Here is a 25,117-nt window from a genome sequence, read left to right as displayed (position 1 = left end):
CTCCTGAGTCTGTAGATTTGGCGAATCCCACAAGGGAAGTCAACTGATACACTCAACATATCAGGAAAGCAATTGTAGAGATTAATGATTGCAAGGCAGTAATCTAAATGAGCACTTTGGATGAAAGCATTGCCTTGACAATATTTGTAACAGCCACAATAAAGGTTTTTACATAAAGAATTCCCTTCTGGCTATCTTTACCCACCCTTCCTGAATGCCGACCAGACAGTTTCTCCATCATAATATCAACAGCTTCTTAAACAAGTTGGGCTTCCTGCTAAAACAGTAATGGAGGGCTGCCAACCCTCCAAGACTGGCCTGGAGTCTCCAGGAAGTGAAGATCAATCTCCAGGACTCTGTCAACCCTGGAGAAAAATCATCGGGACATTCAAAAAGATCGTTTTCTTTTTGTCATTTTCTTTGAACGTTTCTCTTTACCAGATATAAAAATATAAAAACATAACATGGCCAAAGAAACAGTCTGGCCTGTTGGATGTTCAGCTATCTGTAGATGCAGGAGAATTGAACTGGCAATCCTGCGAGCTGGGAGGCTCCTATCCCGTATCAGACCACTGGGGGTGAAAGGTGAAATGTCAAACATTGATAATTAGGTTTAGAGCAGTGAAGAGGTTCTGTTGAAGGGTCATGAGGACTCGAAACGTCAACTCTTTTCTTCTCCGCCGATGCTGCCAGACCTGCTGAGTTTTTCCAGGTAATTCTGTTTTTGTTTTTGTGTTGAAGAGGTTCCGCATGTTAGTTAGCTAGTTAGTTAGTTAGCTAGTTATTTAGTTAGTTAGTTAAGGATCAGATCAATATAAAGCAACGGGTAGCAGCAGATATTTGCTCCCAGGTGATCAATAGCTCAGTCTTAACTCCTGTGAATGTTGTACTGTCAACTTACTGAGGATCTAGTTACACTGGTTTGAGGCCAATGCAAAGCCTAGTGGTGAAAGGCCCACAAATGCCAACAACTGCACTGGTGCCCACCCAACGTGAACAGGGCTCTGCATCCCCATCCAGCAACTGCACTGGTACCCACCCAGCGTAAACAGGGTTCTGCATCCCCATCCAGCAACTGCACTGGTGCCCACCCAGTGTGAACAGGGCTCTGCATCCCCATCCAGCAACTGCACTGGTGCCCACCCAGTGTGAACAGGGCTCTGCATCCCCAACCAGTAACTGCACTGGTGCCCACCCAGCGTGAACAGGGCTCTGCATCCCCATCCAAACTCACAAACATAAGGAGTGAGTGAGTGGCCGATCCAAAACACCAGAGAGGAACAGACGATGGAAACCAGGGCGGGTACACCAGTTACATAGAGCATCGGTGTTTGTTAGAATGATATCCTGGATTAAGAAAGCCGCTGCTGTATAAATAGTGTTCATCTCCCCGCAACATAAATATCTCGGGGAAGGTCGACGCCACATACGATAGTCAATTCTAAGAGAGGGCAGGTTGCATTTAAAGAGAGTGTGTTTGCACAGCAACGCTGATCTGTTGTTTGGTGTATCCTGACCAGGTAGGCTCAAATGATCTCAGATCCGTACCATTTTCAGACTCTGCAACCCGCTACATCCTGTAAAAAGCTGCCAGTGGAATCAGTTTTGCGATGCCGAGTGTGACTGGGATCGATTCGGGTATATTTGTAATGCTGAATTCGGCACGGGGTGGGGCGGTGGGTGGGAAGTACACAGGTTAGCTTCATCTGGCTGCGTTGCAAGGTTCCTTTTAGCTCTCCTGAGTCTGTAGATTTGGCGAATCCCACAAGGGAAGTCAACTGATACACTCAACATATCAGGAAAGCAATTGTAGAGATTAATGATTGCAAGGCAGTAATCTAAATGAGCACTTTGGATGAAAGCATTGCCTTGATAATATTTGTAACAGCCACAATAAAGGTTTTTACATAAAGAATTCCCTTCTGGCTATCTTTACCCACCCTTCCTGAATGCCGACCAGACAGTTTCTCCACCATAATATCAACAGCTTCTTAAACAAGTTGGGCTTCCTGCTAAAACAGTAATGGAGGGCTGCCAACCCTCCAAGACTGGCCTGGAGTCTCCAGGAAGTGAAGATCAATCTCCAGGACTCTGTCAACCCTGGAGAAAAATCATCGGGACATTCAAAAAGATCGTTTTCTTTTTGTCATTTTCTTTGAACGTTTCTCTTTACCGGATATAAAAATATTGAAAATGGAGGAAAAGGCTGTTTAGCTGACAGTCAAACATCATACAATTGGGGAATGAGTCTTTTTGCTTTCCAATTGGCATAGGAAGGCCGTACGTCACAAGGATGGACGTGTTGGCCAACTAATGGCTGGAGTGTGGGGGCGAGTCATGTGATGGAACCTCCGGCCACCCATAGATCCCCCTCATAGATGGTTTAACCCGTTAGGGATGCAGATAAAGTAACTTCCACGCAAAATGTGACGCCTCTTCCTACCTTTTCACAGAGGAGGGCTCCTTCCGGGGTGAGGATGGTGACTGAGGTAAGGTATTGCTTCTTTTTGAAGGCGCTGCAGTCCCGTTGGTGAGGGCAGGCCGCGAGGGCAACGCCTGCATGAAGAGGCGAGCTACAGAGGGCAGAAAGTAGAAGAGGAGAGAAAAGGAGATTGGCCGTCAACAGCAATTGCAGGAAATCTGAAGCCCCGCTCAAACCCTGACTGGGTCTCTACGCACACCGTAGAACAGTGGTTCTTAAAAGTGTGGCCCACAGAACAGAGGGTCCTCCGGGTGGTCAGCGGACTGGCCCAAAATGCAGGTCACTGACGCACAACGCCAAGGCCAAGGCTACACGGGAGAACATTCCAGAACCCTCATTCCCAAAGCCCGTCCGGTCATCAATGGAAGATAAGTTAGATAATTGGTTTAGATAATTGCAGCTTATTAAAAAGTCCCCATGGCAACAGGTGCTGAATAGCGACGATAATACAAATAAAACAGTAATCATAATTCATAGCATTGCCTATAACTGTCACTAAAATAAAAATAAAGCATAAAATAGTAAAGGGATTGAATATTTATGAACATTTCAATATACAAATAATTACAAGACATTGCAAAACGCAGATATCCTTAATTTACAGAATAAAAATCAAAGGTCTACTGCGCTCTGCATTTTGTATTAAGGCCCATAGATCATATCCTGTCAGGCTGAGTTCATTAAATTCTCAATCATTTACATACAATTCATGAGTTTTATAAAGTAAGGCATTGGACCATCTCATGGTCCAGTCGTTCTGTATCTAATTTGCTCACTCTCAGGAGAAGGTAATTGTGCTGATTTTATAACACACATCACTATGTTCCAAATAAACATGTTCTCTTGTCGTGTTATGTAGAAATATGAAGATGTACATTTTCATTTTTAGCAGGAGCTAATCATTTACTGATGGAGTTTAATTAAAAATGAATACAGCTAAATTTATTACAATTAGAAGCAAAAAAGCAGCAAAGTGTTTATAGTTTCCATCAGTTCCTATTAATTCTGATGAGTTTTTTTGCAGTGGCAGGTGGGTGGGTAGGGGAGGACAGGTAGGTGGGTAAGAGAGGACAGGTAGGTGGGTAGGGGAGGACAGGTAGGTGGGTGGGGGAGGACAGGTAGGTGGGTAAGGGAGGATAGGTAGGTGGGTAAGGGAGGACAGGTAGGTGGGTAGGGGAGGACAGGTAGGTGGGTAGGAGAGGACAGGTAGGTGGGTAGGGGAGGACAGGTAGGTGGGTAGGAGAGGACAGGTAGGTGGGTAGGAGAGGACAGGTAGGTGGGTAAGGGAGGACAGGTAGGTGGGTAGGGGAGGACAGGTAGGTGGGTAGGAGAGGACAGGTAGGTGGGTAGGGGAGGACAGGTAGGTGGGTAGGGGAGGACAGGTAGGTGGGTAGGGGAGGACAGGTAGGTGGGTAGGGGAGGACAGGTAGGTGGGTAGGGGAGGATAGGTAGGTGGGTAGGAGAGGACAGGTAGGTGGGTAGGAGAGGACAGGTAGGTGGGTAGGAGAGGACAGGTAGGTGGGTAGGAGAGGACAGGTAGGTGGGTAGGGGAGGACAGGTAGGTGGGTTGGGGAGGACAGGTAGGTGGGTAGGGGAGGACGGGTAGGTGGGTAGGGGGGGACAGGTAGGTGGGTAAGGGAGGACAGGTAGGTAGGTAGGGGAGGACAGGTAGGTGGGTAAGGGAGGACAGGTAGGTGGGTAGGGGAGGGCAGGTAGTTGGATAGGATAGGACAGGTAGGTGGGTAAGGGAGGACAGGTAGGTGTGTAGGAGAGGACAGGTAGGTGGGTAGGAGAGGACAGGTTGGTGGGTAAGGGAGGATTGGTAGATGGGTAGGAGTGCACAGGTAGGTGGGTAGGGGAGGACAGGTTGGTGGGTAGGAGTGGACAGGTAGGTGGGTAGGGGAGGACAGGTAGGTGGGTAAGGGAGGACAGGTAGGTGGGTAGGGGAGGACAGGTTGGTGGGTAGGAGTGGACAGGTAGGTGGGTAGGGGAGGACAGGTTGGTGGGTAAGGGAGGTTTGGTAGGTGGGTAGGAGTGGACAGGTAGGTGGGTAGGGGAGGACAGGTTGGTGGGTAGGAGTGGACAGGTAGGTGGGTAAGGGAGGACAGGCAGGTGGGTAGGGGAGGACAGGTTGGTGGGTAAGGGAGGACAGGTTGGTGGGTAAGGGAGGACAGGTTGGTGGGTAGGAGTGGACAGGTAGGTGGGTAAGGGAGGACAGGTAGGTGGGTAGGGGAGGACAGGTTGGTGGGTAAGGGAGGACAGGTTGGTGGGTAGGGGAGGACAGGTTGGTGGGTAAGGGAGGATTGGTAGGTGGGTAGGAGTGGACAGGTAGGTGGGTAGGGGAGGACAGGTTGGTGGGTAGGAGAGGACAGGTAGGTGGGTAGGGGAGGACAGGTTGGTGGGTAGGGGAGGACAGGTTGGTGGGTAAGGGAGGACAGGTAGGTGGGTAGGAGTGGACAGGTTGGTGGGTAGGAGTGGACAGGTAGGTGTGTAGGAGAGGACAGGTAGGTGGGTAGGAGAGGACAGGCAGGTGGGTAGGGGAGGACAGGTTGGTGGGTAAGGGAGGACAGGTTGGTGGGTAAGGGAGGACAGGTTGGTGGGTAGGAGTGGACAGGTAGGTGGGTAAGGGAGGACAGGTAGGTGGGTAGGGGAGGACAGGTTGGTGGGTAGGGGAGGACAGGTTGGTGGGTAAGGGAGGATTGGTAGGTGGGTAGGAGTGGACAGGTAGGTGGGTAGGGGAGGACAGGTTGGTGGGTAGGAGAGGACAGGTAGGTGGGTAGGGGAGGACAGGTTGGTGGGTAGGGGAGGACAGGTTGGTGGGTAAGGGAGGACAGGTAGGTGGGTAGGAGTGGACAGGTTGGTGGGTAGGAGTGGACAGGTAGGTGTGTAGGAGAGGACAGGTAGGTGGGTAGGAGAGGACAGGCAGGTGGGTAGGGGAGGACAGGTAGGTGGGTAAGGGAGGACAGGTAGGTGGGTAGGGGAGGACAGGTTGGTGGGTAGGGGAGGACAGGTTGGTGGGTAAGGGAGGATTGGTAGGTGGGTAGGAGTGGACAGGTAGGTGGGTAGGGGAGGATTGGTAGGTGGGTAGGAGTGGACAGGTAGGTGGGTAGGGGAGGACAGGTAGGTGGGTAGGAGTGGACAGGTAGGTGGGTAGGGGAGGACAGGTAGGTGGGTAGGGGAGGACAGGTAGGTGGGTAGGGGAGGACAGGTAGGTGGGTAGGGGAGGACAGGTTGGTGGGTAGGAGTGGACAGGTAGGTGGGTAGGGGGGGACAGGTAGGTGGGTAGGAGTGGACAGGTCGGTGGGTAGGAGTGGACAGGTAGGTGGGTAGGGGGGGACAGGTAGGTGGGTAGGGGAGGACAGGTAGGTGGGTAAGGGAGGATTGGTAGGTGGGTAGGGGGGGACAGGTAGGTGGGTAAGGGAGGATTGGTAGGTGGGTAGAGGGGGACAGGTAGGTGGGTAGGGGGGGACAGGTAGGTGGGTAGGGGGGGACAGGTAGGTGGGTAGGAGTGGACAGGTAGGTGGGTAGGAGTGGACAGGTAGGTGGGTAAGGGAGGACAGGTAGGTGGGTAGGGGAGGACAGGTAGGTGGGTAAGGGAGGACAGGTAGGTGGGTAAGGGAGGACAGGTAGGCGGGTAGGGGGGGACAGGTAGGTGGGTAGGAGAGGACAGGTAGGTGGGTAGGAGAGGACAGGTAGGTGGGTAGGAGAGGACAGGTAGGTGGGTAGGAGAGGACAGGTAGGTGGGTAGGAGAGGACAGGTAGGTGGGTAAGGGAGGACAGGTAGGTGGGTAGGGGGGGACAGGTAGGTGGGTAGGGGGGGACAGGTAGGTGGGTAGGGGGGGACAGGTAGGTGGCCTCCAGGGTCTTTTCCCCACATCAGTGGCGCTCAGACAATGAGCACTGGTATAGACGGGAACGGGCAATTTTGAGCAGTGCAAGAGAGGAATTGGGGGAGAGGATGGAACACATGAAGAGGTGGCATTACATCAACAACTTGCATTTATATGGCGCCTTTAACATGGTGTATAGGGCATTGTTGAGACAGCACCTCGAATACTGGGTGCAGTTTTGGTTCCCTTATTTAGGGAAGGATGTAAATGCATTGGAGGCGGTTCAGAGGAGATTTACTAGATTGATACCTGGAATGAGTGGGTTGTTTTATGAGGAAAGGTCGGACAGACCATGCCTGTTTCCACTGGAGTTTAGAAGAGTGAGGGGTGATTTGGTTGAAGTATACAAGATCCTGAATGGCCTTGACAAGGTGGATGTCGAAAGGATGTTTCCCCTTGTGGGTGAGTCCAGAACTAGGGGGCACTGTTTTAAAATTAGGGGTCACCCTTTTAGGACAGAGATGAGGAGGAATGTTTTCTCTCCGAGGGCTGTGCGACTTTGGAACTCTCTGCCTCAGAAGGCGGTGGACGTGGGGTCATTGAATATTTTTAAGGTAGAGGTGGATAGATTCTTGTTAGGTGAGGGAACCAAAGGTTATCGGGGTTAGATGGGAATGTGGGAATCGAAACACAAACAGATCAGCCATGATCTGATTGAATGGCAGAGCAGGTTCGAGGGGCCGAATGGCCTACTCCTGCCCCTATTTCTTATGTTCTTAGGGTAAAACATCACAAGGCTCTTATCAAACACCGAGTCACTTAAGGAGAAAGGGATGGGCTTTGATTCGGAGCAGCAACCAACATGTGGATATCGAGTGAGGTCAAGTAGTTTGGAGATGTGGTGCCAAAGGAGCTGGGGGGGGAGTTGAGGGTGGGGGGGGGGAGCAGAGAGGACACCTCCTCCAGATGTGGGGTATAGAGAAACTGGAGGACGGACAACATTCCAGGGGCATAGGAATGGGGTGTGCAGCTGGAGGTAAACAGTCTGTCAGGGAGCAACAGGAGGCTGTAGACGATTGAGACAGTGAACAGCAGGATGTTGAATTCAGTCCAGTGGGAGGAAACCAGTTCGACAGGTGTTGCACATCCTGGAGAATTCTATCTTGGACACCGTGGGAAGGTAAAGACTTCCTTGTACTGTGGAAGAGAGCTTTCTGAAATGAATCGGATACCTTTGAAGTTTCGCAAGGGGAAAGCACAGCTTGCCTTCAACTTTTAATGTTATGTACAAGAAACGTTTGACGAAGGAAATAAGTACAGCCATGAATGATCAAGGTACAACTTTAATTAAGCTAAGGTGGGGAACATCGGTAGAGGGATTCCATTAATTATAACATAGAAAGATAATGGCTAATAAAACCTATTCTTCAAAGGGGTTAGGAACATTTGCATCAGGAAGTCTTGTTTGAGAAAAACACTGGGACTAAAGAACTAAATGGTTTAGATGAATAGAAATATTGAATTGCAGTTACAACACAGAAGGAGGCCATTCAGCCCATCATGCTCATGTTCTCTGTAAGAACAATCCAGCCATTCCCACCCCCTCCCCCCGCCTTTTCCCTGCAGCCCTGCATTTTTTTTCTTCAGATAAAAACCCAATTCCCTCTTGAGAGGCACGATCGAACCTGCCTCCACTGCACTCTCAGGCAGCGCATTCCAGATCCTACCCACTCGCTGCGTGAAAAAAGCTTCTCCTCGTGTCGCCTTTGGTTCCCTTGCCAATCATTTCGAGTCGGTGTCCTCTAGTTCTCGACCCTTCCGCCAATGGGAACAGTTTCTACTCTAGTTCTCGACCCTTCCGCCAATGGGAACAGTTTCTACCCTGTCCAGCCCCTTCATGATTTTGAACGCCTCGATCAAATCTCCTCTCAGCCTTCTCTTCGCTAAGGAGAACAGCCCCAGCCTCTCCAGTCTATCCACGGAACTGAAGTCATCGTCCCTGGAACCCTTCCTCATAAATCTTTAGATCACCTTACCTATTCTGTATCCTCGTATACCCTTGTCAGGCGAGGGAATCCAAGGTTATCGGGGGTGGATGGGAATGTGGGAATCGAAACACAATCAGATCAGCCATGATCTTATCGAACGGCGGAGCAGGTTCGAGGGGCCGAATGGCCTACTCCTGTTCCTATTTTGTATGTTCTTCGCTGGATTCGGATACAGGTGCGATATGGAGTCTTACCTGTGACATGAACCTTTCTAGGCTGAATACAGAAGACAGGGTATATAGAAACCTGGCTTTCAACAGGTCTTCTGAGGGCTCGAAAGGTAGAACTAAAAGCTGAAAAGTCACTCCGAGTCTAGGTGCATCACTCACATTCAGCATCAACAATGTCTGTTGTGTATAATTCACCATTAAGAGGCTTTTCAGGAGGTGGGGTGGGGAACCAGAACCTGGGGCAGGCAGGTGGGTAATTTGGTACCTCTGTCCGGCATCCCATGGGGTGTGGGCCTCACTGGCAAGGCCAGCATTTGTTGCCCATCCCTAATTACCCTCGAACTGAGTGTTTTGCTCGGCCACTTCAGAGGGGCAGTTAAGAGTCAACCACGTGGCTGTGGGGTCTGGAGTCAGGTGTAGGCCAGACCGGGTAAGGACGGCAGGTTTCCTTCCCCTAAAGGGGCATTAGTGAACCCGATGGGTTTTTACAACAATCGGTGATAGTTTCACGGTCACCGTCACCGAGACTCGCTTTCAATTCCAGGTTTTATTCATTGAATTTGGATTCCACCAGCTACCGTGGTGGGATTTGAACCCACGTCCCCAGAGCATTAGCCTGGGGGCCTCTCGTTTGCTAGGCCAGTGACATTATGACTACACCACCACCTCCCCTCTTTCCTGGAACCCTCTCGATCTCGAGCCATTTCCATGAAGGTCAAGCAGGTGCAGAGCAGCTAACCGCCCACAGGCAAGTGGGTAGGTGGTTGAGGGCATTAAAAAACCAATTAAGGCCATTGGTCCGGTGTCGCCTGGAATTTTCTAGTCAGCCTGCAGGCACCCTTATGGCACCGGGAACACATTAGCTACCTGTAGGCGGCCTCTCAGCTGCAGACCTGATGGGCAGAGGCCCCAGGAAGATTTTTGAGGCCTACTCTGCCGGCCAGGCCACGGCTGCAGCTGCTTTCTACTTCAAGTACCTTAAAAGTGCTGAGAGGGCGCCTCAAGATGGTGGACCCCTCTATTTCCGTTGCCTGAACAACAGGCTGCAGCTCCTTCAGTGTCAGAAGGCCTCCTGTGGGTCTTCCCAGCTTTGAGAGCCTGCCCGCCACCCTCAGTTGGATGGTGACACATCCACGGGCCGCTTATCGGACAATCTAGACAAAATGGCTCCTGGCACGATGTGGGGTCGGGACCTGACCCCGACATGTGGGGGGGGTCCCGATCCAAAACGGAATATCCTGTCCCAGTATCTCGTGCTCGCTCGAAATACTTTGTTGGGAAGTGGCGGGGTTGGGTGGTGGGTGGGGGGGGAGGTGGGTGGAGAGGCTGGTTGAATGTTAACAAGCAGTAGAGCAACCGATGTGCAGTTCAACGGAACAATAGTCAGGTCACAAAAACATCGGAGCAAATTTCAGCTTTAACCCTTCCCACGGTATCTGTCGTGTGCATAATCCTCGCGAGGCTTCACTCCCAGAGAAGGCTGAGGTGGGGGGCCTGATTGAGGTGTACAAAATTATGAGGGGCATAGATAGGGTAGATTGGAAGAAACCTTTCCCTTTAGTGGAGGGATCAATAACCAGGGGGCGTAGGTTGAAGGTAAGGAGCAGGAGGTTCAGAGGGGATTTGAGGAAAAACTTTTTCACCCAGAGGGTTGGGGGGTATCCGGAACTCACTGCCTGGAAGGGTGGTAGAGGCGGGAACCCTCACAACGTTTAGCGTACAAGGCTATGGGCCAAGTGCTGGAAAATGGGATGAGAGGAGATAGGGGGCTTGATGACGCGATGGGCTGAAGGGCCTCTCTCCATGCTGTAAGACTCTATGACTATGAGTCTATGAGGTCACAAAGCCTTTCCAACCCGGGCTCAGGGCCCAACAGGGTCCCCGTCCAGCAGAATTCCCCATTTTACTAAAAAGGGAACGCTGGCCTTTGAGTGTTTTACCGATATATTTTTCCAGCGGCTTCGTAAACTGTTGCGCGGCTGCTAAGGCAGGAGAAGCCCCTTTCTTCAAGCCCTGAGAGAAGGCGCTAAGCTTCCAGAGCGGAGAGCAGGGATCCGGGGTCTGTCCCTAGCCTTTGGCCTAGTACGTTGATCTGAGGTGGGCAGGATGGGGGCTCACTAGTTGCAGAAATGCAGCACCGTCTTCTTGCAAATTAAATGTCCAAGTCCAAGTTCTTATTTAGTCTTTCATGGGGTGTGGGCGTCGCTGGCAAGGCCAGCATTGGTTGCCCCATCCCTCATTGCCCTCAAGAGCTAACCATATTACTTTGGCTCTGGAGTCACATGTAGGTGGTATGTATTTATACATTCTCTGTACAATTTTGAATTTCTTGCCCATTTTTGTTTAAGGCAAGCGTGGTGACCCTACTAGATGCGGAGACGAGGAGAGTTGTTTCCTCTCAGAGGGTTGTTAGTCTGTGGAACCCTCTTCCCCCACAAAACAGCGTAGAGGCAGGTACATTGAATGTTTTTTAAGGCTGAGTTAGATACATCCTTGATTGACAAGGTGGGGGGGGGTCAAAGGGTATCGGGGGCAAGGCAGGGAATTGGAGCTGAGGCCACAATCAGATCAGCCATGATCTTATCGAACGAATCCATGGACCGAATGGCCGACTCCTGCTCCTAATTCGTTTGTCCGTATGGACTGAAGTGGGGGAATCGCAATGTGTTCATTATTTTATATTATTACCCAGGGGTAAATTGTACTAAATGCATTATGTCGGGTGCTAATGTTTAAGGCCCGTGTTAAAGGCCAACTCTTTGGTCAGGATCTGCCAATCATCCTTCTTTAGCTTGTTCTCCATTTATTTCGGATTAATATGAGATGCCATAAGGATGCTTTAATCTGTTAAAGGTGCAACACTAATGCAGGTTGCTGTCGTGGGTCCTTGTCTAAACTGAACTCCGTGGCCTCTGTCAGCGCATTCATATCGAAGGGCAAAAATAAATAAAAATCATTTGAATAAATAAATGTGAAGGTGCTGAAAAGCCTATTGGAAAAAGAAAGACTTGCATTCATATAGCACCTTTCACAACCATCAGCTATCCCAATGCACTTTACAGCCCATGAAGCATTGTTGGAGGTAGTCACTGCTGTAATGTCATGAACGAGACAAGTGGTACGTGCACAGCAAGCTCCCACAACTTGGTAACCATGTTGTTCAAATGATGTGGATTAAGGGATAAAGCTAGGATACCGGGACCAACTTGCCTGCTCTCCTTTGAAATAGTCCCACAGGATCTCTTTCGCATCCACCCCAGAGAGAGGGGGGCCTCAGCTTAACACTTCCTCCCTAAGGACAGCACCTCTGACAGTACAGCACTCCCTCAGTACCAGCACCGGAGTGTCAGCCGAGGTTGTAGGTTCAAGTCTCTGGAGCAGAACTTGAACCCACAACCTACAGAGGTGAGAGTGCTACCCGCTGAACCACAGCTGACACCAAACAGACAACCACACTCATTCTCAGATCTACAGGCTATGCAGGCAAGGCTCCTATCTCAGAGTGAAGCCTCACAAGCTTATGTTTAGTATAGAAATAAGCAGGAACCCTGGAAGAAAATGGAAACAGTCATTTATTTCACCAGGAATCAGCTGTTGCTGTGGCGTTTTCCACCCCAGGCTTTGGTGACATTCACCATCTAGGAACCTAGGAACAAGAGGAGGCCATTCAGCCCCTCGGGCCTGTTCTGCCATTCGATGAGGTCATGGTTGATCTGCGATCTAACTCCATATAACCACCGTTGCCCCATATCCCCCCAATATATTTGGTTAACAAAAATCTATCAATCTCAGGTTTAAAATTAACAACTGATCCAGCATCAATTTCCGTTTGTGGAAGAGAGTTTCCAAACTTCTCCCACTCTTTGTGTGTAGAAATGTTTCCTAATTTCACTCCTGAAGGGTCTGGGTCTAATTTTTAGACTCTGCCCCCTAGTCCCAGGCTCCCTGACTGGTGGAAATAGTTTCTCCCAACTTGTTCCCCCTAGTATCTTGAGAACTTTGATCAAATCACCCCCTTAACCCTCTAAAGGTCATTACAACCCCAGTTTGTGTAATCCCTTCTGATAAGTTAACACTTGGTGTTCCAGGTATCTGTGAAGCACAGCACAGAAGGAGGCCATTCAGCCCATCGAGTCCATGTCAGCTCTCCGCAGAGTAATCCAGTCGGTCCCATTGCCCCGCTCTCTCCCCGTAACCCTGCAAGTTGATTTCCCTCAACTGTCCATCCAATTTCCTTTTGAAATCATTCATCGTCTCCGCATCCACTACCCCCATGGGCAGCAAGTTCCAGGCCATTAACACTTGCTGTGTAAAAAAGCTCTTCCTCACATTCCCCCTGCACCTCTTCCCCAAAATATTAGTTCTGTCTTCCCTAGTCCTCGTACCATCAGCCAATGGGAACAGCCTTTCTTTGTCTACCTTATCTAAACCTGTCATAATTTTGCGCACTCAATCTCCTTTGCTCCAAGGAGAACAACCCCAGCTTCTCCAGCCCAACCCTGTAGCTAAAATCCCTCATCCCGAGAACCATTCTGGTAAATCTCCTCCACACCCTCTCAAGGACGCCCACATCCTTCCTAAAGTTTTCACCCAGAGACACTTAGAATTCAAACTGCATTAGCTGCTAAACATGGATCTTTTATTATCCCTTCCTAGCAGACTCCCTCTGCTGGTACATGTACGTATGGTGGCCTGAAGTGGACAGAATTGACAATGTAATTTTCAATACACTACAGGATCAATGTGGTAAATCACACTGCACTCTAACCAAAGTCAATATATCCTTTCTAAGGCGTGGTGCCCAAAACTGCTCAACAGTAACTCCCAGTGTGATCAAACCGCGTCTTGCAGGTCGACACATGGAGAATGGGTTGGCCATTTTAGTGAGGGGTGCAGGAAGGCTGGTAGCAGCCGCTACCCCTCAACCCGAGCCGGCACCGGGGGCAATAATCCCTTCGGCCTACCTCTGCTGGGCGCTTTTTTATTCAGTAGGGTGTGCTGCTCCTCAGCGTGCGCCAGCCTTCGCACCACGTCCGCCAGCGCAGCCTTCAAAACCTGAATCTCGTCGTCTTGCAGCTGCATTCGCTGCTCGAGGTAAGAGATGCGGTCGTCCACGTCCATGCTGCTCGCAGCCGAAACGCTGTCATCTGGGGGGAAAAAAAAAACCAAAACAAGAAAGACGTGAGCTCTCAGCTAAAGGTGGCAGCGGCCACAGAGCGTGGGCTGACTGTCAGATTCCCAACTCCAGGGTGCCCGAGAAAGAAAGTGCATTTCTATAGCACCCTCCACGACATCGCAAAGCGCTCCCCAGCCCACAAAGTGCGGTCACTGATTTGCGCACAGCAAGCTCCCAAACACAACAAAGATAAACCGTTTCGGGGAAGCAGGTTGAGCATCGCCGCGGAGGGTCTTGCTATTTTTCCCCAAAACAGTTGGCCCTCCGATTTCTTCACATCCCCCCGAGAGGGTAGACAGGAACCTTCAACTTATCATTTCACCTGATCGTTCAGCACCTCTGACAGTGCAGCACTCCATTGGAGCTGCAGCCTGGCTTGTTTTGGCCTTAGAATCCACAACCTTCCAAGTCAGACAGGCACACTGTTTACAGTTCACTCAGCTGCTGTGGCAACACACGCTTTTACATGCATGTTGTAGTCTGGAGCTAGGGATAATGGTGGTAGAGTCTCCAACTGTCTTTCCATCACATGGTTGACCAGGAATCTCTCCCACTCTTACCACCTGCCATTGGCATGCGTTGGAAGGATTTGCAGGTTGACATTCAACCTGTTTGGCTGCGTTATGAACCCACCTTCCTTGGCCATCAAGTCCTGGAATGGGACTTGAATCCAGAGCATCTGGCCCAGAGGCAGTGACAGTAACACTGCGCCACTAAATCACAGCAGACAATACCACAGCTTTCCTGCACAAACAGTGCCCCATGTATTTCACTTGCCGAGGGGAGAGAAACACTGACACACACTTACAAGATTTACTCAAGAAAGGCCCTGTCAGCAAACCAGCCTCCCTCAGAAAACAGATTTGCCTTCTATCATCAACATGGCTCCTTCGCTCGGTCAGCTAGATGCCACGTGGACCCAGATCAGTGCCAACAGCACAGGGTTCAATCCCCGCTCCGGCTGAGGTAGATTCAGGGTCTACCTCCTCACCCTGTCCTGTAATAAAAACCACAGGACATCCTACTGAGCCCAACAATCACCAAGGAACCTGCCCTTGGGCGGAGAGCTGAAAAGTCAGATTAGCGCAGAACATGGTGTGACTTTGGGAAGCACTTCTTCAAACAAGCTATTATACAGGTTACTGCCTTTGTTGAAACAGCAAAGATGAATTATTTAACATGGTGTTATGAATATTGTATGGTTCAATTATATGAGCATCGCTGAAAAAACAGACATGTCGAAGCTTTTCGTCTTGCACTCATCAGGACACTTTGCAAGAATACCCATGGAAGCGGAAAAGAACAACTTATATTGTATGAGGAGGGAGTGCTGATTGGTTGGCAAGTGGACTCTGATTGGTAGAGGCGCCTCTACCAATAAGAGTCCATTTGCCAACCAATCAGCACTCTCTTCACATACAGTATGAATTGTTGTTTTCCCCTTAATGGGTATTCGTGTGAAGTGTCCTGATGAGTGCAAGACGAAAAGCTTCGACATGTCTGTTTTTTCCAGCAATACTCAAGTTCTGTACCACCAAACGAGTATTCGATTGCATGGCCACTCCATTTCAAAGCTGTTTGCTGCAGGTCTGTACTATTTTGAGCACTTCAGTAATGTCTAACCACAAGAGGAATGCTTGAATGACTGTGTATATTCAGTGGAACCCATGTTATGGCAACCCCTATGGTTCCGTCATTATATTTTATTGATATATAGACACAGGCACTCAGTGAAGAGTCTTGGATGTAATGCACACTCCTGTGTTACACATACTTTCTGAAACACCTTCTCATCCTCCCTGCCACCGCCTGTCATTAGACCATAAACAATAATCAAACCTTGATGTCTCCAGCCTCTAGAGTCATCTTGGTTAGCAAAGAACAGCCCATCACTACTGTTGAAACATGGCTAACGACCTCTGTAAACCGCTTGACTAATGGCCTCCATAAACCCTTTGACTAAAGGCCTCCATAAACCCTTTGACTAAAGGCCTCTGTAAACCCCTTGACTAATGGCCTCTGTAAACCCCTTGACTAATGGCCTCTGTAAACCCCTAGACTAATGGCCTCTGTAAACCCCTAGACTAATGGCCTCTGTAAACCCCTTGACTAATGGCCTCTCTAAAGCCCTTGACTAATGGCTTCTGTAAACCCCTTGACTAATGGCATCTGTAGACCCCTTGACTAATGGCCTCTGTAGACCCCTAGACTAATGGCCTCTGTAAACCCCTAGACTAATGGCCTCTGTAAACCCCTAGACTAATGGCCTCTGTAAACCCCTTGACTAATGGCCTCTGTAAACCCCTAGACTAATGGCCTCTGTAGACCCCTTGACTAATGGCCTCTGTAAACCCCTTGACTAATGGCCTCTGTAAACCCCTAGACTAATGGCCTCTGTAAACCCCTAGACTAATGGCCTCTGTAAACCCCTTGACTGATGGCCTCTGTAAACCCCTAGACTAATGGCCTCTGTAAACCCCTTGACTAATGGCCTCTGTAAACCCCTTGACTAATGGCCTCTGTAATCCCCGTGACTAACGACTTCTGTAAACCCCTAGACTAATGGCCTCTGTAAACCCCTTGACTAATGGCATCTGTAGACCCCTTGACTAATGGCCTCTGTAGACCCCTTGAATAATGGCCTCTGTAGACCCCTTGACTAATGGTCTCTGTAGACCCCTAGACTAATGGCCTTTGTAGACCCCTTGACTAATGGCGTCTGTAAACCCCTTGACTAATGGCCTCTGTAAACCCCTAGACTAACAGCTCTTGCCCCCTCCCAAGAGTTCATGGAACTCATTACCATTTGATTTGGTGATAGTCCATGTGAACTGCTGTTGGTTCCTCTCCTTTTCTCCCCTATTCCCAACATTGACCCAGTTCCCTTCTGCCTCCCAACCTCCTCAATTGCCTTCTCCCTCTCTTCCCACTCTCTCTCTCCCCATTCCCGACCTTCCCCAGTTCCCCTCTCCCCTCCCCCTAGCCTCAACAATCCCCAAATCCCTTGCCCCATCTCTCCCTTTCCCCCTAATCTCAAACTTCCCAAATCAATTCCCTCTCTCCCCATTCCCGACCTTCCCCAGTCCCCCTTCTAGTTTCGATGCTGTTGCTCTCCTCTATATCCCACTCTGCTCACTTCTCCCCTGCTCTGAGGTTTGCCGCCTACTCCTCCGATTCCCCTATCGCACTTAGCCTGCCCTCTTTGCCCACTTTGCGAAGACCCCTCCCCATCCTCTCCAGATTCCTGGAGGACATCAGCAGCTCCCAGTTCCCTGTCAGGGTCCCTGCCCAAATCCTTTCCTAATTCGCTTGCGGAGCTGTGGGAAAGGGAGGGAATGGTTTTCATCTCGGCGAGGGCTAACTTGGGACTGAGGTCAGCGAATGTTCTTCATACGGGTGGGGGTGGGGGGACAACTTGGAACCGATTTTCAACTCATTCTAGAGTGACAACAACTTACATTTATATAGCGACCTTAAGGTCTTAGAACATTCCAAGGCGCTTCGCGGGAGCATCATAGAGCAAAGCTTTTGAGACCGAGCCACATGAGGAGATATTCAGTCAGGTGACCAAAAACTCGGTCAAAGAGGCGGGTTTTAAGGGGCGTCTTAAAAGGGGAAGGTGAGGTAGAGAGAGGGGCGGAGGGGTTTAGGGAGGGGAATTCCAGAGCTTGGGTCCCAGGCAGCTGAGCGCACGGCCGCCAATGGTGGAGAGATTAAAATGGAGGCCGGAATTAGAGGAGCGCAGAGATCTCGGAGGGTGGTGGGGCTGGAGGAGGTTGCAGAGATAGGGAGGGTTGTAGGGGCTGGAGGAGGTTGCAGAGATAGGGAGGGTTGGAGGGGCTGGAGGAGGTTGCAGAGATAGGGAGGGTTGTAGGGGCTGGAGGAGGTTGCAGAGATAGGGAGGGTTGGAGGGGCTGGAGGAGGTTGCAGAGATAGGGAGGGTTGGAGGGGCTGGAGGAGGTTGCAGAGATAGGGAGGGTTGGAGGGGCTGGAGGAGGTTGCAGAGAGAGGGAGGGGCGAGGCCATGAAAGGATTTGAAAACAAAAGGGTGAGAATTTTAAAACTGAGGCGTTGCTTGACCTCACGGCCAATGTAGGTCACCGAGCACAGGGATGATCGGGGAACAGGACTCGATGTCCCTGGCAGGACATCAATAAACAGGGTCCAGTCAATTCATGAAGTGGAGCCACTGCGCCATCTGTTGGTGATGACCGGCGGCATCAGCTTCCAACAGCAGCAACCGAGCCACCCAATCACTCACTCAAATGCTTTCCTGACTGTGCGCTGCCTCCTGTGGGTGATGAGCTGTTAGACAGGACTCTCAAAGAAAAATAAAATCCGAAGCAGGCTGCCATTTCAGGCCCGTTTATTAAAGTTCCCAGAAGGAGCACAGCCCAAAAGCAGGGATATCAAAAGGGTATAGAGGCACTGGAGAGGGCGCAGAGATGATACCAGGAATGTGTGGGGTATACGTATCAGGAAAGGATTGACGGGCTGGGTCCCTCTTCTCTTAAAAAGAGAAGGTTCAGGGGTGACCTAATCGAGGTCTTTAAAATTCTGGAAGGTTTTGGCAGATGTGGACACAGAGAGAATGTTTCCTCTTGTGGGGAAAAGCAGAACCAGAGGCCGTCAATATAAGATAGTCCCCAAGAAATCCAATCGGGAATTCAGGAGAAACTTCTTTACCCAGAGAGTGGGTGAGAATGTGGAACTTGCTCCCACAGGGAGTGGTTGATGTGGTGTAGATGCATTTAAGGGGAAACTAGACAAGGAGATGAGGGAGTAGGGAATCGAGGGTTATGATGGTAGATTTAGATGAGGAAAGATGGGAGGAGGCTTGAGTGGAGCATAAACACCAGCACGGCCTGATATTGTGTGTGATCCTTCCCAAAACCCAATTTTCCCTCTCAGGTGCTAAGCAACTGCTTTGCCAGGCTCTCTCCAACCACAAACGCAACTGGCCATAAGACCATAAGACGATAAGACACAGGAGCAGAAATTAGACCATTCGGCCCATCGAGTCTGCTCCACCATTCAATCATGGCTGATAAGTTTCTCAACCCCATTCTCCCGCCTTCTCCCCGTAACCTTTGATCCCCTTACCAATACAGAACCTATCTATCTCGGTCTTAAATACACAATTGGCGGGTGGGGGGGGAATGAAAGAGGTTGAAAAGATGTTGAAGCAGTCACTCAGAACTCAAGTTCTTGTAAATCTGCCCTCTCCCGAGCTGGACACCAACAACCATCGCACTACTCCATCGAGCACAGCAAGATCCAAAGAGACAAGGGTTGTCCATTAAGAGTTTTTCCCAAAGATTGGGGTGGGGTGGTAGTGGGGGTGGGGGCAGAGGGGGTAGAATCAAACAAAACTGCTTCTCTCCTGACGCTCTGATGAATATAAACGATAAGTTAAAGGTACCCTTTTCTTTAGCAATCAATTGTTTTTTCAGTCATCCCACAAACATTCTGAGCCCCTAAGGTACAGGATATTGAAGTAACCAAAATTAAATAAATCTTAAAGTCTTTAGGTTACTGGTCCCTGACTTTATTCCGTTAATCTTAAGGGGGCTTCAAAGAAACGTTTGCATTTATATTTTCACGGCCACCAGGCACCTCACAGCCAATGAAGTTTATTTTTGAAAGGCAGTCACTGATACAATGTGGGAAACGCAGCAGCACAGCAAGATCCCACAAACACCAGGTAAGCCCGCTGGTGGCCTCGCTGCAGTTTGCAGAAACACCCGGCTGTGCAAAATTGCAAGCTTCTCCTTCCGGAGCTCAACCTTGGGCCTATACTGAAGGCTGCTTGGGGCTGCAGCACGGTGACAACACGGCATCTCAGCGGAGGAGCTTTGGAGTAAAAGCTAGAACACGCCGGCAAAGCTCGGCAGGTCTGGCAGCATCTGTGGAGAGAGGAAGAGGGTCAGCGTCTCGAGTCCGTCTGACCCTTTCTCAGAGCCGTGGAGACAGGTCAAACGGACTCGAAACGCTAACTCGGCTTCTCTCTCCACAGACGCTGTCAGGCCTGCTGAGTTTTTCCAGCACTTTCTGTTTTTATTTCGGATTTCTAGCGCCCGCAGTGTTTTGCTTTTACCTTAAGGAGGTTTGGTTGTTCCACCTCCAGAGGTGGTACGAGAGCAGAATTCGTTCCTTCATCCATGCTTTTTTGTCACTTCCAGATGTGACTACCCCAATGCTGTCCTAGACTGGCTTCCCACCCTCAATCCTCTAATAACTCTGCCGCCCCTATCCTCATTCACACCAAATCCAATTGGCCCTCAGTGCTCAATGACCTACCCTTGGATCCCTTGTCTGGCAAAGGCTCAATATTCCAATTCTCGTCCTTATTCTTGAATCCCTCCATGGCCTCGTCCCTCCCCGCTCCCTGTGATCTCCTCAGTCTCAAGTCAGTAACACCCTCAGGATAAGGGGCAGGCCATTGAAGTCTGAGATGAGGAGGAATTTCTTCACTCAGAGGGTGGTGAACCTTTGGAATTCTCTACCCCAGAGGGTTGTGGAAGCTCAATCGCTGAGCATGCTCGAGAGAGAGAGATTTCTGGAGACTAATGGCTCCAAGGGATATGGGATAGCGCAGGAAAGTGGGTCTGAAGTAGATGATCAGCCATGATCTCATTGAATGGTGGAGTAGGTTCGATGGGCTGAATGGCCTACTCCACCTTCCTCCTCCAGCCCCACCACTTCCCGAGATCTCTGCGCTCCTTCAGTTCCGGCCTCACACGCATCCCCCATTTTAATCGTTCCGCCATTGGCGGCCGGGCCTTCAGCTGCCTGGGCCCCGAGCTCTGGAATTCCCTCCCTAAACCTCTCCACCTCTCTCTCTCTACTCCTTTGAGATGCTCCTTAAAGTCTGCCTCGCTGACCAAGCTCCTGCCCAAAAAAAATCTCTTTATGAGGCTCAAAGTCAACTTTCATTTGAAAATGCTCCTGTGAAGCACCTTGGGATGTTTTGCTATTTAAATGCAGGTTATTATTGTTGCCTGCAAACAAGTCAGGATGCGGTCACCTTTTTTGGCAAAATAAGACCATAAGAGACCATAAGACATAGGAGCAGAAATTAGGCCATTTGGCCCATCGAGTCTGCTCCGCCATTCAATCATGGCTGATAAGTTTCTCAACCCCATTCTCCCGCCTTCTCCCCGTAACCTTTGATCCCCTTACCAATCAAGAACCTATCTATCTCCGTCTTAAATACACTCAATGACCTGGCCTCCACAGCCTTCTGTGGCAATGAATTCCACAGATTCACCACTCTCTGGCTAAAGAAGTTTCTCCTCATCTCTGTTCTAAAAGGTCTTCCCTTTACTCTGAGGCTGTGCCCTCGGGTCCTAGTCTCTCCTACTAATGGAAACATCTTCCCCACGTCCACTCTATCCAGGCCTTTCAGTATTCTGTAAGTTTCAATCAGATCCCCCCTCATCCTTCTAAACTCCATCGAGTATAGACCCAGAGTCCTCAAACGTTTCTCATATGTTAAGCCTTTCATTCCTGGGATCGTTCTCGTGAACCTCCTCTGGACCCTCTCCAGGGCCAGCACATCCTTCCTGAGATACGGGGCCCAAAATTGCTCACAATATTCTAAATGTGGTCTGACCACAGCCTTATAAAGCCTCAGCAGCACATTCCTGCTTTTATATTCTAGTCCTCTCGAAATAAATGCCAACACTGCATTTGCCTTCCTAACTACCGACTCAGCCTGCAAGTTAACCTTAAGAGAATCCTGGACTAGGACTCCCAAGTCCCTTTGCACTCCAGATTTCTGAATTCTCTCCCCATTTAGAAAATAGTCTATGCCTCTATTCTTCCTACCAAAGTGCATGACCTCACAAAATAATTTATAAAAAGCGATAACCCTGGGATCTATAAAAAAAGATCCTTTAATGTTACAGATGGCGGGGAGCCTCCAAGCCTCTCTCTCCTTCAATTCCATTTCATGAGAATAAACACACAGAACCATTAGCTTAAGAGCAAAATATTGCGGATGCTGGAAATCGGAAGCAGAAACAGAAAATGCTGGAAAAACTCACTCAGCGGGTCTGGCAGCATCTTTCGGAGGGGGGGTAGTTAAAAATAGGGCGCGTCCCAGCCAAAGTTAAAAGAAAGGCTTGCATTTATATAGCACCTTTCCCAGCCCCGCCAGACATCTCAACGCGCTTTACAGCCAGTGACGTACCTTTTTGCAACGCGGTCACTGCTGCAATGTCGGAAACGCCGCAGCCAGTTTGTGCACAGCAAGATCCCACAAACAGCAATCCTACAACGGCCGGCTAATCTTGCAAATGTGAATTGAGAGATCAATATCGACCAAGGGCACGGGAGAGAATTCCCCTGCTCACGTTTGAAACGCTTCATGGGAGCTTTTGTAGCCATCCAATCAGACAAACAGGGGTCTCAAGTGAACATTTCAGATGAAAGCCAGCGCCTCCGACAGTGCAGCACTCACTCAGTACTGCAGCGGAGTGTCAGCACTGATGTCTTGTGCTGAAGCCTTAGAGTGGGATTTGAACCTGGTGACTCAGAGACAAGCGTGCTTCCAACTGAGCGAGAGCAGACAGCTGTGGCCCTTGGTATCGACTCACCAGGAGGTGGTATTGGGAGCCAAAACAGACCCCGAACAGGGAAGTCTTCTACTTACTTTTTGTTTAGGTGCCCTGGTGGGCCAGAGGAAGCAGGGCTGCTCCACCAGGAGGACTTGGGCCTCTGTGGCCGCTGTTCCCCCACACCGCCTATTTAATTGGCATGGTCCGATCCCACGCTTGCCCAGCCCGTGCCTCTTCCTGCCCCATTCCCGCTGGTCGGGCAGTCGTTGCGGGCGGGTCACTGAGAAGATTTATGGCGATAAAGATTTATGATGAGGCCCGGTCATTATGTTCTGCTGGGTCTTCACGTCCCCACACTCCCTGGGTTACCTGCCCCTACTATGACCTCATGGGGTCAGCTGTAGCTCAGTAGGTAGCGCTTTTTGCCTTCTAACCCAGAAAGTCATGGGTTCAAGTGTGTGTGTGTGTGTGTGTGTGTGTAATCTAGGCTGCCACTCCCGGTGCAGTACAGGGGGAGTGCTGCACTGTCAGATGTGCTGTCTTTCCAATCAGACCTTACACCAAGGCTCTGCCTGCTCTCTGAGGCTGATGTAAAAGGTTCCATTAGCTGCTATCCTCAAGGAGAGCAGGGGAGTTTCCACTGGTGTCCGAGCCAATGCTTATTCCTCAGTTGACAACACAAAACAGCTTATCTGGTCACCATCGCACTGCTCTCTGTGAGACCTTATTGCCGTGTTCCCCACATCACAACAGTGGTTGCACTTCAGAATCGCTTTGTTGCCTCGGCTTTGGGGCGTCATGAGGTTACTGCGGGCGCTACGTAAATGCAATTTTGTTTTTTCAGAGCTTGTGTCCATCCACGTCCGCTCCCAAAAGTGAGGGCCTCAGACCCAGGTTGGACACACGCCCTTAGCTGACATATAAAGGAGCTGGATATAGTGAGCACAATGAGACCAGGCGGGTTGGGGTGGCGGGATCGGGGGTGGGGATTGGGTTTGGGGGGGAAGGGGGGCGGCGGTGGCCTCTTGGTGTGGAGCTGAATTTCCTTAGGGTCTTAACTCCAGTGGAACCTCCATCTGGCACCTTAGCAGGGTTGCCACGGAATCCAGGTTGTTATGGTGACAGAGTGCGAAGATACGATGAGGAGTCTCTCCCCCCCACCACCCCGTGCAGATCTCGCAAGTCAACGGCGGTGTAAAATTTAGGGAGGGGGCAGCTCACTGACCCCACGGCTTACACCCATCCCCTGGTACCGAGTTCGGTCTCGGCACGCCGGCACTGTTGGCGCGAGCTGCCCATCGTTGGGTGCTCAGAGAAAGCGGCAATCCAATCGAGTGGCCGGCTAGGCCGCTCCGGAGGGCCGATAAGTGCCGACCACGTTGGTGTGTGGGATTGGAGTCACGTATAGGCCCAGACCTGGGGTAAGGACAGCAGGTTGGATGTTCCCCTGGCTGGGGGGGTGGGTGGGAGAGAGGTGGAGGCGCTTCTAGACTCAGGGGACACAGTCTCAGAATAAGGGAAACATTTAGGACCAAGGTGAGGGGGAATTTCTTCACTCCGAGGCTGGTGAATCTTGGGAATTCTCTGCCCCCTGAGGGCTGTGGAGGTTCACTCGTCGAGTATGTTCAACACTGGGGTCGATAGATTTCTACGTATTAAAAACCCAAAGGGAGGCGGGGATAGATAGGAAGATGAGGAAAATGAAGATCGGCCATGAGCCGCGGAGCGAGCTCAAAGGGCTGAATGGCCTACTCCTGCTCCTATTTCTTCCCTAAGGGACAATAGTCAACCTGTTGTTATTTTTATTGACAATCCAATGACATTTATAGACCTTTTTTTAAAAAAAAATGAACTGAACAGAAATTCTCAAACCACCCAGGCGTGATTTGAACTCCTGTTCACTGGATTACATTAGGCCCTACGTTACCGATCCAGGACACTAGGTTACTTGTCCCGTCGCATAACCACACAGATGTCTGACGCTTTCCAGATTTATTATAGTTCATAGGCTATTAAATCCATTAGCTGCTTCTTCCCGATGATGTATCTGAGACGTGATTTTTTTTAACCTGTCTCGACTCTCATCTGTAATTTTATTGTCCAATCGTATTAAGGGGATCACTCATCTTCCAGCCTTTTGCTGCGATGGCAGAGTTTTCACAGAGAGCATTAACTTACTTTTTCAGCTGCTGAAGGGGAGGTTTTTTATCTCAATTTGTCTGTGGAAGCTCTTTTTAAATTCACTCACCCTTTACTCCCGTTTAAAACCCATTGTACAGGGTGGGACTCACCACTGTCTCTGTGACCCTTCTCCCTCTGGCATGAGTCAGCACGTTCTGACAATGGAGAGGGAAATGTGGAGGGGTTTTTTTTTTGTGCAATATTGTTAAATAAATTTTTGCTCTGTTCCTTTGGCAGTTGTGCCCTCCGTTAGATCACAAGCTCCACTGGGCCATGCACTCCACTAGACCACGCTCTCCACCGGATCGTGCACGCCACTGGATCACGCGCTGCATTAGATCGCAAACTCCGCTCGATCACGCATTCCACTGGATCACACGCTGCATTCAATCGTAAACTGCGCTAGGTCATGCGCTCCGCAGGATCACACCCTCCACTGGATTGCGCACTCCACCGGATCCCGCACTGCACCGGATCACGCACTCCACCGGATCCCGCACTGCACCGGATCACGCACTCCACCGGATAACGCACTGCACCGGATCACGCACTCCACCCGATCACGCACTCCGCCCGATCACGCACTCCGCCCGATCACGCACTCCACCGGATCGCGCACTCCACCCGATCGCGCACTGCACCGGATCACGCACTCCACCCGATCGCGCA

At 50.3% G+C, this 25,117-nt stretch overlaps 1 protein-coding gene across 2 annotated transcripts in view; it reads right to left on the bottom strand.

The window, feature by feature from the left end:
• Positions 1–732: 732 nt before the first annotated feature.
• The window catches only part of LOC144671338 (echinoderm microtubule-associated protein-like 1), a 41,339-nt gene continuing 16,954 nt past the window's right edge, over positions 733–25,117 (bottom strand). Inside the window, exons 2-3 of one of the 2 annotated variants that reach the window (XM_078533172.1) lie at positions 13,495–13,677; positions 733–2,573 (exon numbers count right to left, since the gene is read on the bottom strand). In XM_078533172.1, the coding sequence (XP_078389298.1) occupies positions 2,440–2,573; positions 13,495–13,677 (317 nt within the window). In that variant the 3' untranslated portion in view covers positions 733–2,439. The remainder of the gene's footprint in view (positions 2,574–13,494; positions 13,678–25,117) is intronic. The other variant, XM_078533173.1, reaches the window with a different exon arrangement.

This window comes from Cetorhinus maximus, chromosome 32 (genome assembly GCF_964194155.1).
Source record: "Cetorhinus maximus chromosome 32, sCetMax3.hap1.1, whole genome shotgun sequence".
NCBI lineage: Eukaryota > Metazoa > Chordata > Chondrichthyes > Lamniformes > Cetorhinidae > Cetorhinus > Cetorhinus maximus.
The sequence above is the reverse complement of the archived record's forward strand: the minus strand, read 5'-3'. Positions and strand labels throughout refer to the sequence as shown.